Raw genomic sequence first — 14,419 nt, forward strand, 5'->3', positions numbered from 1 at the left:
AAAGACGCAGTTTGTGTTGTTTTATATGAAGTCTCATGCAGAAACTAAAGGATGCTTAAAAGCATCCGTCTATAAATGTCGAAGCCCATTACCACACATTTCTCTCTCACACACACCTCTAACAAAGATACAGAAACTTAAAGAGTGCTGACAGAAAACAGCTTTATTGAAGCCAGAAAGAAAGAAAAAGCTGTATGATGTATAGACAAACTCATTCAGACACACAAACACAAGACAGCCACACACCCGGATGGGCGGCGGTGCAAGCTGAGGGTCCTGAGAGAGAAGATGAGAACACCGTGTAGTGGATGTAACCTGTTTCACATTATGGCACTGATTAACCGATTCATCAATCACCAAATCAACCAAATCTTATAGTCAGTCACGTTAAAGGAAAAACAAATGTGACCTAGAATTTGTTCTAACTGCTGAAGCAGCTCTTTCGGTCACTCAACGCCTCTCGCAATTCATTCACTCAACACTTAACCAGCTTCTTCTGCATGAAGCAACAAATAGTTAAAAGTAATGTGTAACTTAAATAAATATGGTGCTGAATAGTTGAACCAAACATGTTGTGTTTATTATATTATTTAACCAAGCAGCCCCACTGGGGAATCATACATATTTCATCAACTGTGATGTTAACAAAATACATTTTGTCATCGTCTGTTAAAGTGAAAACACAAAGCAAAGTAAAAAAAAAAAATGCAAATCAATACATTTTTTGTATTCGGGAGCATTGCATCCAAGCAAAGCCTCAGCTTGTCTCTATTCTTTCATTAAATAAACTGACGGTTGTGGCTCGACGCTGCCGGTGCCAGCTGGAGACGTCCTCAGAGGAGGTCAGTGGAAGTGGAGTTGACGTGTGTGTGTGAACTGTGAAACCGTTCACACACACATAAATCCCGCAGAATGTAAAAACACCATAAACCAACTTCAATTCCAAATCCCTATGAGGTATCAGCCCCAGACTCCACTGGGACGTGGTCTCCCAGGAAACAGGCTGCTGTTTTCTGCACTGGCTGCTGCAGGGCTTTGATGGGGCTGCGGGGGCGACTGAAAATGTGCCCGATGATGGTAAACGAAGCAGAAGAAGGGGCTAGGTGATGATACGGCTAATTGACTGCAAGGAAGGGAACTCCTCGCTCTCTCTGATGTGCAGGGTCTTGTGGGAGTTGAAGTCTTTGGGGGCCAGTACCTGTCTACAAGTGGGACACACCTGGCAGTCCATCTCAGCTGCTGCGTTAGCCGCTGTGGTTGGCGTCTGCCAGGCGTTCTTCTTGTTCTTGTTTTTCTTTCCTCCTCCAGCGCCTGACTGCTTCTCCATCGCCTTACAGTCTCCGTGGGCAGTCAGCAGCTCCTGCTGCTTGCCGGTGTCCGGCAGAAGCACCAACAGCTCGTTGAAGATGCGGTTGAAATCCTCTCCGAGCAGGTCCTTGCAGCTGCGGTGGTACTGGGCTGCTGATATCACACCCTGGGAACAAAGAGAGGGGGACAGGAGACAGACGAGTGAGGAAGCCTTCAAGCCTTCAACACATAACTATTTACTTGGTGATTAATGATGGGAATACAAAAATTCTCAGGACCACAGCTTTGATTATTATATGATGTGTACCTGTCTGAACTGAGCAGAATAGTTTTTGAACTCATTGAACTGTGACTCATCGTTGTGGAGGTATTTTCTAATAGACTGGATCAGCTCTAGGTTCCTCTGGTGGAAGTCGTCTGGCACCAGGTAACCACTGCTTGACACCTTGGGGGGCCTGGGAAATTAAAAAATAATAATAATAAAAAAACAAACAGTACCTGATGTGGCCAACATCAATAAATCAAAAGGAGATCATACACAAAAAGGGAAAATGTCTCACAGGTTGACTGCAGAGGGAACAGGCTCCACCACATTGCTGTTGAGGGGGATCCCGGTGAATCCCGGTGGAGGTTTAGTGGCTGAGAATCCCAGGCCGGGTGGAGGTGCGGGCATAGCGGAGGAAGGGGCAGGAGCGGAGGCCTTCATCGGGAAGGAGCTCTTGAAGCCTAAGAGATAAACACTGTGAGCTGCTACTTTGACTGCAACAGGATGAACCCTGAAAACAGACCTGCCAGCACTTCAGGTAATATGTAAGGCATTAGGTATGACATCTCAGGTAAATTAAGACAAAACGCCAAATTTGGGCAACAAGACAAAAGACAGGAGTTAATTTGAGGTGGCAATCAACACAACTGACAGTGACAGCTGTAAATTCAGCCAACACAGACCTCTTTAAGCCTTAATATTGATAAAACAATAACTTTGAAAACTGCCACATGGACGGGAAGTGAAATTAGCTTTCAAGACTCCAACTTATGGAAACTGACTTTGCATTTTCAGAGATAGGTTGGAGCATTTCCAATGCACTTCCAGAAAGTCTGCCTGACTTTTTTCTATCTTGGAGACAGCACCTATCAGCCATTAATATAAAATCTAAAGGGGTTGAAGATGCTGAATGCCATCATTGTGGAGTGCTGTACCTGGCGGTGGGTTCTTGGTCATGAGAGCGGGGAACTCTTCCTCCTGCTCAGGAGGAGGGTGTGTGTTGGGATGAGGTGCTACCACAACTGCCTCCTTAATAGTGGGTGGTGATTTCTCAAGGTGGCCATTTGCCAATCCACTGGTCAGTGCCGCCGTCCCAGCACCATAGAGGGGTTTGTTCCGAGTTTTCTCAGGGACGTTCTCCTTCTGTGCTGCCGTTTCCACCGAGACTGCGCTTACAGTTTGCGTCATCCCCGACACTGAACACACAGATGTAGAGGGAGCGGCCGTGTTCTTCTGCTGTTTTTTCTTCTTGCTGGCTTTTGAGGTGGGAGGATCGGAGCTGGGGGTCGGGTTTGGAGGGTTGGAGGTCACAGCAGGGGGTTTGCTGTTGCCTCCTTTAACAGTGAGCAGAGAGGAGATATCCAACATGGTGGGCACCGAGCGGAACTCCTGCTGTGTCAGTCCTCCGCTCTCATCATCAGAAGACGGAGGGGACCGAGTAAATGTCGCTTTCCCATTCTCTCCCATTTTCTTTTTCCTGCGTGAAGATGTAGAGGTTGAGGAGGAGAGGGGCTGAGGGCCAGACAATGCAGATGGGACCGGAGGGGAAGGTCTGGAGGAAGGAGGGGGATGAGTGTTGGGTTTTGCTACGGCAGTATGGTTTGACCAGGCGGAGCGGCTGCCAGCTGTAGCTTTGAGGGGCCGGATTTTGGACACAAGAGCGGGGAAATCCTCCTCTTGGAAAGAAGAAGTCTTCTTAGGTTGAGCAGAGTAAGCTGGGGTCATGGGCGATGTGACAGCAACCGTTGAGAGGCTGGGGAAGTCGTCTTCCTTTAAAGCCGTGGGGGCTGCTGTTACCGCCGCAGGAGCTGGCTTTACACTGCAAAACACACAACAATAACAACATAAATGGAACGTCTCAACACAAGGTGTGTGTAGAGGATTTCAGTTTGTACTGTGTGTGAAAACTTACATGGATGTGGCAGCCGTGGCCCCTAAAGCTGGGAAGTCATCTTCTGGATTAGTGCTCTTCATTGTTCTCACTGTTAAAGAGGAGGCAGGAAATACGTCAGCACAGCAAGTGACTTCCATCAGCTGTCACAGAACATAAACATGAAGTGCTGAGCATATGTTTCACATTTTCCTTTTTCACCTGGAGGTTTGCTTGTTGGTTTGACATGTCCGGCCCTGTTTCTGGGCTCTTCTGGTTCTGTTCTCTCCGTCCTCTCCTCTCGGCAGTGTTTGGGAGCACTCCTCTCCTGCACCGCTCCTCTCTCCTCCTGTCTACGCATTGCCATGGACGCCCTCATGGCAGCTGCCACCTCCCTGTCCTCTTCCTCTCTGCGTGTGCAAGCACACATACGAATACGCTCAAAAAGCAAGAAGACACCAAATAAATGGCAAAAATGCATCAATCTGACTGCAACGGCTACCACATTTTGTATGGTTTGAACACAAAAAGCACTGGAGAAACTGCTAAATTACACAGAAAGGAATGTTATATACACACACAGGCAATGACAGTAGAAGGCTGTGGGACGCTCGACTGTGACGTCATGCAGTCATTCATTGAATATTTTGCACGCTCACTCCTCAACAATGACACTGGGTGCTCTGCAGCCCGGTCACCCGGCTCATGACAGCATCCATATCTATCCTTCAAAGTTTCTCCTTGTCGTCCAATCAACGCCGCACTGCTAATTTGGACTCACCGGGAGTACCTCCAGCTCTTCTGTCCCCCCTGAGGCCTCCCTCCTCTTCCTCCTCGACTGTGACGCACCTCCTCATAGTCCTCCCCTGTCACCATACCTAAGAACACACACAAACGTTTTATTCACATTCACTGCCTTCAAACCACAGTTAGATCGACAATAATCCTCTAAATATAAAGACAAGGCCGGTCCCACACAAAACCACACAGAACAATAACACCCTCACTAACTTTCATTTCTCCTCTGTTGTCTCGGGGCGTAGTTGAACTGTAGGTCGATGTGACGGTTCTGTCGAGCCTCTGCCCGGTTCTTGCTGTGTGCTGCGGCCTTGTGGGCCTTGTAGTCGATCTCAGAGCGGAATGCATGGGTGAACTGTTCTGTGGAACAGCGGCCTTCCTCACACAGATAGTGACTCTCTCTGAAGTGTTCACTCAGGTACTGATAATCACTGTTGGTAGCAGGGTCAGAAATAAAAAAAATTAAACCACAAGCTTGACCTACTGAGCCACCACACTCACACGATTAAAACCTACATGTGGTTTCTGCATTTGAAATAGTTCTACATACCTGTAGTATTCCTGGGAACCATCTGCATCACAGAAATGGCAGAAGTAATGGTCCCTGCGCAAGTGTTTAAGCAGCTCATCATTATCAAGGTAACGGTCATCGCAGAACTTGCAGAGCGGGTGTCCTCTATGGCTGGTGTCATCCGGGTCTCCATGTGCTCGGTGGCGTGCGAGTTCCTTACGGTTGTACCACTTGCGCTCGTGGGAGAAGATCTGGTGGGAGAGGTGAAGGCTAAAGAGCAGATCTCTGACTGCACTGTGATCTTGGTATGCTGGAATATTTTCTTTGGACACGTTCCACCTGGTTTACTTCAGTATGTTCGCAATATTCACAAGAGTTCAAGACAAAAGTAAGTAAGTAGTTCCTACTCCTGTTCCATGTATGGAGGACCAAGACAGTCTTGCAGTTTAATGGGGCATAAATAGAAGTGTCCATCAATAAAATACATAGTGTAGATCACTCTGCGAAGAGAACAATAAATAGCTGCAAAACAGCTGGTGCCGGGAACTATTACATAGATCAATATTGACTGAAATGTCAACATGAAAATGACCTTTTCTTTCCTGGTGTTGTTCACCTGGCGCCAAAGGCGTCTCAGGCGTTCATAGTAAGCTTGACAATGATATGGTTTCTCTTTCAATCAATAACAACATTGTCAACATTTATTACAATACCAGATCAACAACGTGCTAATTCATGCTGCATCTAATTTAACTGAAAATGGCATCATACTGTGCAAGATCTTCTGTGATCAACTCCAGTCGCAGTTTATGGTCAAGCACCATGGTCAGGGATAATGCTTTGGTGCCCTCTGGTGGTGCAACAAGTAAACTGCATATTGTGAACATGAGTACCACAGTGTTTTCAATTTTACATTATAAAAACAATACTTGATCATTGGCCCTAAAGTTAGATTCTTAAAGGTTTTTAGTGTCCCAGCCATGACATTTCAACACAGCTCTCACTGGCCATCACACGATCTATAACCATATGTATAATATTGACATTGTCATAGTGGCAGAAATCAATTCTGTAGGTCTATCTACTCAAAAATATCCAGTCTGACCAGTATGTTAAAACTGTCCAGAGTGCTTGTTCTACAAGTGCGGACTGTGTCTCAGTGGTATTGTGACTGTGACCTATGACTGACAGGCACCTGGATGGGCTGGTTTGGGGTCAGTGTACCTTGAGATGCTTTGTGCAGAGCTTGCAACAGAAGAGCTCGTGCTGCTTCCTCATGTGGTGCTCCAGCTCCTCAAACTTTGAGAAGACTTTAGGCTCTGAACAGCAGAGACACTCTGGCAACAGCAGATGCCTGATAAAACAGTCACACACAGAAAATTCAATCAGCGTCCAGCAAACACACAATCACAAACTACAGGAAGGATTAAAACCAAACCAGATGAGATTGCATCTGTAGCTGGCTGCTATATATCTGCACATAAAACATAAACTCACTGATTGCATACTTTGGTCTACACACATTTACTTTACACATAAACAGGCATGTATACTTTGCCAGTTTACACTATTCTCTATAGGCTCTGTAGTGGGGAAGCACAATGTTTTTTTCTTTCTGTGTGTAGATAAGTAGATTTTAATCATTTAAATTTGACTATTATGGACACAAAGATGTGCTGCTCCTGAGTAATGATCTGTAAACAATCTTCTGTCTGCACTGCCATGACAATACTTTACCTGTCTGAATTTTACCATCCACATACACACGTCAAAACTCTGTCAGACACACAGGCGAGTAAGAGCCATGAAAGACGGTTGTTGGTTGTTTTGTTTCTAAACCACAAATGAAGTCACATCAACCAGGTTTCTACTAATCCCTTACCATGATTACAACTACTTTATTGAGGGTCTGGTAGCACAAAATTAACAGAAACAGTTAAATGTTTCCAACACAATGATAAAGAATAGAGAATAGAGCAGAGCGGTACCTGTAGTGGGCATAGATCTTCTCGTCATTGAAATAGATATCATGCTTCCTCTCACAGGGGAACTGATCGTAGGGTAGACACGAGAAGGCCTCCAGTTTTTTCACAAACACCACCTGAGAACAACATGACAGATCAGATTGTAAGAACTGCTGATCCTTTCACGCCACACACGCAATTAGGGGAAAGTGGAGGGATAAAAGGCTCATCGTTCAGTTTACAGGGTTTATATTCTGAGGCAGGAGCCCCTGCTGAGGAGTTTGGTAAAGCATTGTTTTAAGAGCAGCACAAGGATCATGTAATGTGGGAGACACCCTATGGAATTATAGGAATGCTTTCACCTTACAAAACACAGACAGTACAGAGGAATGTGTTGTTTTGTCAACAGCAACAATCATCTGTAATATGTGTTAATAATTAACAGATCACAATATCTATATTCCAGTTGACAGCTAGCGTTACTTATGAATGAAGTGCTAGGCCCTTATCGCTATCACACGCCGTCTAGCTGAGTTGACAAGTTGGCTGAAGTCCATTTAGCTAGCTAGCTAGCTGAAGGGAAAGACTTCCACGAGGAAACGGTGACTGACAGACACGCGAATTACCTTGAGAAAGCAGCCAGGAAATAAAAAACTAGCAAGCTACCCACCACCGCTGACCCATTTAAACGTACTCAGGCTGGTTTATTTGAGCAATGGCAGCTGACATGTTCTGCTAGCTTAAATGCACTGACACTTCAATGAAGCACAATATTACTGTCACATTAAGTAAAGACGATCAGGCTTGTTGGACCAGCACACTGTCAACTGTTCACTTGCGGAGGCCAACCTGTTAGCTAACTCTTCCTGACTTAAGGTCCAGCTAACTAGCTAACCTATACTGACAGACTTGCTAATGGTAGCGTGAGCTAACAAGCTAATGACAGAGAGAAAAAAAGTAGTGTGAGCAGCTGGTAGACGCCACTGGCTGCTCTGCCTTGTTAACCATCAATGTTTTTCATTTCCCATGAATCCGGCTAACATTTTATGGTATAAATATCTGCTGTTTTTCTCCAATAAGACTACCAGGACGCTGCGGCCTAGCTAGCACCACCAGGCGTCATCCCCGAGCCAGAGTAGCGATGGAGCGCGCACCTTGTCGAGCTCCTCCCGGCAGACGGCGCAGTACTTCTGGTCGCACAGCACCCTCATTTTGGTGGAGCAGCGGTAACAAACCGGGTGGTCGCATTTTCCTAAGGCGAAGATGTCGACTTCTTGGCAGCACAGGACGCAGTGCTTCTCAGCTTCTTTTATGATTGACGAATCCATTGTGGCGAAAAGGCACAAATCAACTTTAACACTATTTGTTGTGAAGGGAGAGCCACAGCCGCTGAAGTGCTTACGTAATTCTGAAAGTCTGAGCTGCTGCCGCGTCTCGTAACTGCCGTGCCCCTGATTTGTAAACTACGTGGAAGGACGAGCTCCCTCCAGCGAAGGGCTGCTGACACCCATCGCACATGTGTCTATCTACGCAGGCGATCATGACCGGTCCACGTGTGTCCCATGGTGTCTGTATGTGTGTGCGTGTGTGTGTGACACCGGTCTGAGCCTATGGTCTGAGCTGATGCTGATGGGAGGTACTGCACTTTGGAAATATTAACACGTGCCTCACAGTCCTACTTTAACATACACATGAGTATTTTGTTTTTATGATGGGAGTTACAATTATACCACGATTGGGAGATGGGGACACTTAATACGATCTAATATTTTAATGTAACTCGGCTGATTAGATTATAAATTAAAAAAAATATATTTTTCATTAATTTTATACATTATTTAAGGATTTTAAATTCCTGATGCTTGTACTTGAAGTTTCAGCTGAGTCTAACTCAAGATAGACCTGGTGACATCAACAGAGTTATCCTGAGGTAATTATTTTAAAGTGTGTGAAGTTAACACTAAACTGGGTTTTAAGCTGTGGGTCCTCATTATAACGAATGCCAATGTGTCCAAAGTGGACCAAAGGCTTCCCATGTGAAGGCCAGACAGCACACTGTGGAAACTCAGCCCAGGCAGAGACATTTGGTTTCATTTCTGCACAAATGAAACTCAAATGGCTTTCTATTATGACTTTCTTGTTTCTGTCCAGAGCCTGATGATGTCCTGATACCAGTGAATAACTGTGAGTGGACCCTGGAGTCTGTAAACAGACTGTGGCTCTGCTGTTTCAACAGGAAGAAAAATAGGTTTCCTCCCACAGATCTGTATAGCGGATCAGCTGCGATCGTCTTCAGTCTGGATCTGCACCGAGGGTGTTTATTGTTAGATCCCTATTTCTGCAACCTGGACATCACCTGCTCTGGTTAGGCTCTTAGCGAGTTACAACAACATAAGCAGTAAGTGAAAATGAAAACATCCATTTAATCATTTCAGCGGGACATCACTTCATTCCCTAACAACAACTCTCTGTAGAACTGAGTCAAACGTCTACATGTTAAAGTGACTTCAGCTGTTTCAGGAGATTTAAGACCAAATGAATTGTTGTGATCTGATGTGATTACTGTGAATGTGTTAGCGGATTTCCATTTTATCATCATCACGATATTTACAGAAGAACAATGTAGCAACATCAGTATTATTTTTATCATATTTGCAGGATGAGGGCACCATTAAAGATTCTCTGTTTTCAGGAAAATGACAGATTTCCAGGAAGTCTCCATCATGGAGGCTGTAAGCAGTGATGAATACAGTCAGTCAGTGCTTGAATGAGGACCATGGTTGTGAAGTGTTTGCTAGTTAGTGTTGCTTGTAGTGGTTGCTGCTCAGTCCCATGACTCTGAAGGTGCAGCTGGCGATCTTCTCATAGAGAAGGAACATGAGGGCAGCAGTCAGCACCGTCTGCAGCAGCTTGGCCTCCAGGCCTTTGAACAGACCCAACATGCCATATTTCCTATGGAAGGAAACCAGGGTCAAAACATGTGACAGGTGAATGTCAAATATGAATATGTGAAAGAGCAGAAGTCTGTGTTAACATTTATTTATGAATGACTCTGGACCTAAAATATGATGCAGAAAGAACTCACAGAAAATATATAACTAAAATATTCACAAAGCAAAATTCATATTCTATTCACTAAATCATCATCATCATCATCATCATCATCATCATCATCATCATAGTTTGCTCAGTTACTGACAAGTCTTTCAGATTTTATGATTTTGTTGACATATTTCTACACAGCAGCTTAATCTTTAGGCCATCTGAGTAATTGGGGTGTTTGTTATCACCCAGATTGCCTGAAAAAAGCAATCTGATGATTTGGGCTGCCAAAGATGATTTGCCATTCGTTTTCCCAATTTATAACAAAGTCCTCATAACAGCTACAAGTGCTCTAAGTCAATATTCATCATTGCTTTATGTACTATATTTAAAGAGAAGGACTTCAACGGAGCCATAACACGATTTGAAAACAGTAATATGTAGTGTGTGTGTGTGTGTGTGTGTGTGTGTGTGTGTGTGTGTGTGTGTGTGTGTGTGTGTGTGTGTGTGTGTGTGTGTGTGTGTGTGTGCATACCCACCTGACTCTGTTGACCAGCAGACACTTGACACTCCTCAGACTGGACAGTAGTTTGGACTTGCCTGCTGACTCCTTGAACTGACCAAACTGCAGTGATTTAGAAACAGAAACAAACATTTGCTCTTAAAGCTCCAAAGTGAAGAATTCTTCCATCTCATTACAGCATCTTTTCAAATCTAAATTTTACATGTGTAAAACAAAAGACTCGCAGGCATAGACGCATGCAACCTACCCTGAGAATGGACTGTATCGTCTGCAGTGGGTACGTCACAATGGTGGCCATGGCTTTGGCGACAGCACCGATGATGAAGACCTCAACAGATGACAGCTTGGGAGAAGGAAGAAGAAACCTTGTCACATTTTTGTGCAATTTCATACTATTAGTGGACGAGTCTGGATGGGCTCAAGAGTAACACTTTCCCCTCCTCTACCATCAGCATATTATCTTTAACTAATATATTCATCCGCAATGGCTCCACAAATATGTCAAAATGCTCATGTTAGGAAATCAGGCACACGTGTTCGGCCAAACTGCTTCCCTCACCTCAGCTTAAGCCACAAATCATGTGAACAGAATGTGAAACAGTCTGCATATCAAGTGTCTACTCATCCAGATGATGGGGTGACCTGCAGTGGCTTACCATCTTTACTGCTCCATTGGTTAATTGTAAGAGCATAATGTGTGTTTTTCATTTATTGTATAAACATGATGTAACTATAATATTACTGATTACTTCTCATTATTATTAACTAGTAGTAAGTCAATTTGACACATTTTCAATATGCATTGTAGGTTGTCAGGCAGATCAGCTTGTTCCAAATTACACACTTCAGCAAATACGTTCAGTTCCTCATGTTTACTTTTCACACGCCTGAAGGAGTTTTCACACTCAGCAGCATATTCAGTTGTCATAGGCTCTTGTGTTCCTGCATAATGGGAAAATGCAGTGTCTCCTCTTTCCAGTTGCACTCGCCACAGTTTTAATTTCACTTCAGATGATTTTACATTTGAAAGCAGAGAGCTGAGAAGCTGCTGGAGCTTGAGGTTCAGCTTCTTCACTATTAGCTGGCTGACCACAAAACTTGTCTGAACAACACCGTCTCTGTCAGAACGCTTGTTGGAAATCCAAACTCAGCAGAGGAGCCTTGCATTAGTTAAGAAGTCCGATATCAGCTAGGCTTTATTCTGTACTTTATTACCCAGCATTACTTTTTCTAAAATGCTGCTCTGATTTTAAGCAATGATCTTTCCCTCCCTCCTCTCTTTCCGTCTGTCCCTCACCTCCCTGGGAACTCCTCTCCTCAGCTGCCTCTTCAGTCCTTCGTAAACCATGAACTGGATGGCGGGGTTCAGCACCAGCAGCAGGGAAGGGAAGGTCCCGTTCCACAGGGCTCCCACGCCCTCGTCGCAGATGATCTGCACAAATGCGTCTGCAAAAAACAGAAGAGCAAATGAGCCATTATTTTAAAAAATATAGAGGTCATAACCCAAGAGCATGCCATATATGGCATGAAATACCACCTGCTGTGTGTGGTGAATAAAAGCATGATCTGACAATGACCATTTACCCAAAGTCCCAGAGTAGTTGGTGGGCCGTATGTCTGCATTGCGGAACTTGGAACCTTGAAGCTTCAGCCTGGTGTTGACGACCCATAGAGGAGTGGTAACCAGCACGTTTACAACACCTCGAGACAAGGAGGCAGCTGCAAATGAACACTTGAACCAAAGCAAACACTTTCCTGTCCTGAGTCACTAAAACATTAATTTCCTGATCTGAGTTTATGAGGTTTACCTGCAGCGATGCCTATGATTAAGTCAGTGCTGTGTGATGACTGCTTTCCCTTCAGCAAGCTAGCCTTGAGGCTGTGGAAGCAGTAGAAGTAGACAAAGTTGGAGCAGCACAGGCTGCAGATGACCGGGAACCAACCTCTGTAAGGAGCTAGTCTGCGGAGGGGGGGACAGTAAACACAGGAACACATTAAAGAGCCCATCTACTGCGATAGTGTAGTGGACATATGGTGCTTGTGGTGTGAGGGTGTGTGGGGTAAACATCAGGATCATTAAAGACAAACTCTTCAACTTAATTGCCGCATGTGTGACACTCAAATTGCTTTGGGTATACTATGACAGCAGTGCACACGTACTGCATGTATGTAAACACAGGATGACAACGCTAATGCATTAATTAAAGAATTTAAAGGCAAGTAACGAAATGAAGTCTGGTCAAATAACATTTTTCCACTCACAGCCCTTCCTCTTTGATAATTTCTGTCAGAATGGCTGGAGTTGATCTGGCTTTCCTATTTTCATCCACTGAACAAAACAAAAAGACAACTTGTTTTGAGTAAATACATTTGATTAATGATTATAATAATGATACAAAAGACTGCATCAGCACTGTTTCTTACCTTGAAGCCTCAGTCTAGCAGTATCAAGAGGGAAGAATACTGTCATCGCAGTCACGCTTCCCTAAGAAAGTGAAGAGATTCAGCATACAGCTATAGTTCCGTTAGATTTCTGGCACCAAACGCCATTGACGAATCTAACAATTTAAAAGGACATGAGCACGAAGAGCACAAAACGCGCACTAAGACGATGATACTATAATTTCTGTATGATCACAACACAATACTCGATTCGGCTCATTCGGTCGGTTATAATAACACCAGATAGCGCTGAGTGGAAAGGCTGGTCGTATCATTTCAAGGTGTACAAACGTTGGTCTTTTCCATATGGTATGTGGCGCTATCAGGACCAAAACATCACGTTAATGCTTGGCTGCAGTTTTCTGTTGAAGCTCTACGGTGAATGATCACCAACTACACTGTTATAGCCACTGTCAGTCTACACTTAATCAGAAAAATTAATAGTGAAAGAAAGGTGAACTCACCACTGCTCCGGACACAGCATGAACCAAACTCTCATACGAGAAAACCGCGGAGCTCATTTTGAACTTATTTGGTGCTTCTGACCTTTTACGCCACTAAAAGAAACCTCTTGACAGCAACAAAATAAAATAAAAATACGGAAAACCGATGCTTTATCCTCACAGTTATACTTCCTGCTTTCAGCACAGACGTATGATTGGAGCAGGACTCGGTGCCTCGCTTGCTTACTGACTTCTTCTACATAGCAAGGCATTATGGGTAATGTAGTTCTCATTACGATAACTAATCTTTTTACAGTTTCAATACATTACCTCAGTTCAGTAATGAAATTATCTTTAATTCCTTGTTCTTTTCCCGACATATTTGCAGGATGAATCCCTGCATGAACTAAACGTCCTGTGAGAAGAAGATGACAATAATGCATTAATATGAATGTTTTTTACTTTGTGTTATTCAATTCAATTCAATTCAATTCAATTCAATTCAATTCAATTCAATTCAATTCAATTCAATTCAGTTCAATTCAGTTCAATTCAATTCAATTCAATTCAATTCAATTCAATTCAATTCAATTCAGTTCAATTCAATTCAATTCAATTCAATTCAATTCAATTCAATTCAATTCAATATACCTTAATTTGTCCTGCAAGGGGAAATTCCAATTTACAGCAGCACCAGTAAAAAATAGATTAGGTAAAAAAAAAACAAAAAAACAGCAAGTATATACAAAAGAGTGTAATAAAAATAAGCATTATCTTAAATTATAAATTGTATTTGCAGACTGTTATGTACAGGATGGATTGCACAGATTATTGCACCAGTTATTGCCCAGATTATTGCACAGGTAGTTTACAGATGATTTACAGATAAATCATCAGATTACTTTGAGGAGTTCTTGTTGTGTAGTCTGACTGCTGCTGAAGGAATGACCTGCGATACCGCTCCTATTAAAGTGTAAGTTTGAATTGTTTGAAACTCAGTGATTGCAAGTGCATTACCAAGTAGCTCTCAAGCACCAGCCAGCTTCTCTGCTCTCTGTTTTCAAATGTGAAAGCATTTAAAGTGAAATTAAAGCTGTGGCAAGTGTGACTGGAAAGAGGAAACTGGGCATTCTCCTGTTCTGCAAGAACAAAAGCCTGCTGTGACATCTGAATATGCTGCTGAGTGTGCAAACTCCCTCAGGCATTTGGTGTGAAGTTTCCGGATCTGAAAAGTAAACGATAGAACAGAACAT

The 14,419-nt window shown here is 43.6% G+C and overlaps 2 protein-coding genes across 3 annotated transcripts in view; both read right to left on the reverse strand.

Annotated features, from left to right (window-relative positions):
• Positions 1-8,307, reverse strand: part of znf598 (zinc finger protein 598) — a 32,053-nt gene extending 23,746 nt beyond the window's left edge. The window contains exons 1-12 of one of the 2 annotated variants that reach the window (XR_011603125.1): positions 7,871-8,128; positions 6,741-6,853; positions 5,977-6,106; positions 4,792-5,003; positions 4,455-4,672; positions 4,225-4,321; positions 3,666-3,853; positions 3,486-3,555; positions 2,509-3,392; positions 1,869-2,034; positions 1,616-1,763; positions 1,020-1,474 (exon numbers count right to left, since the gene is read on the reverse strand). Coding sequence is in view for 1 of the 2 variants with exons in the window: in XM_070981845.1 (XP_070837946.1) it covers positions 1,100-1,474; positions 1,616-1,763; positions 1,869-2,034; positions 2,509-3,392; positions 3,486-3,555; positions 3,666-3,853; positions 4,225-4,321; positions 4,455-4,672; positions 4,792-5,003; positions 5,977-6,106; positions 6,741-6,853; positions 7,871-8,044 (2,775 nt within the window). In the remaining variant the exon portion in view is untranslated. Of the gene's footprint in view, positions 1-558; positions 1,475-1,615; positions 1,764-1,868; positions 2,035-2,508; positions 3,393-3,485; positions 3,556-3,665; positions 3,854-4,224; positions 4,322-4,454; positions 4,673-4,791; positions 5,004-5,976; positions 6,107-6,740; positions 6,854-7,870 lie in introns of those variants that run through there. The other variant, XM_070981845.1, reaches the window with a different exon arrangement.
• An 810-nt stretch (positions 8,308-9,117) lies between these two features.
• Positions 9,118-13,436, reverse strand: slc25a17 (solute carrier family 25 member 17). The gene is made up of 9 exons (XM_070981248.1): positions 13,188-13,436; positions 12,706-12,766; positions 12,544-12,610; positions 12,090-12,241; positions 11,866-11,982; positions 11,579-11,727; positions 10,529-10,624; positions 10,298-10,383; positions 9,118-9,668 (listed from the first exon to the last, which is right to left on the reverse strand). Exons 1-9 carry the CDS (start codon positions 13,242-13,244, stop codon positions 9,515-9,517), a joined length of 939 nt encoding a protein of 312 aa, XP_070837349.1. The 5' UTR covers positions 13,245-13,436; the 3' UTR covers positions 9,118-9,514.
• Positions 13,437-14,419: the final 983 nt, after the last annotated feature.

The sequence above is a fragment of the Chaetodon trifascialis genome, chromosome 15 (genome assembly GCF_039877785.1).
Source record: "Chaetodon trifascialis isolate fChaTrf1 chromosome 15, fChaTrf1.hap1, whole genome shotgun sequence".
Classification (NCBI taxonomy): Eukaryota; Metazoa; Chordata; class Actinopteri; order Chaetodontiformes; family Chaetodontidae; genus Chaetodon; species Chaetodon trifascialis.

Coding starts and splice junctions, on each gene's coding strand:
- slc25a17 (XM_070981248.1), bottom strand. CDS start 13,244: ATGAGCTCCGCGGTTTTCTCGTATGAGAGTTTGGTTCATGCTGTGTCC. Junction 12,767..13,187: donor ATGCTGTGTCCGGAGCAGTG/GTGAGTTCACCT, acceptor TCACTTTCTTAG/GGAAGCGTGACTGCGATGAC. Junction 12,611..12,705: donor TGCTAGACTGAGGCTTCAAG/GTAAGAAACAGT, acceptor TGTTTTGTTCAG/TGGATGAAAATAGGAAAGCC.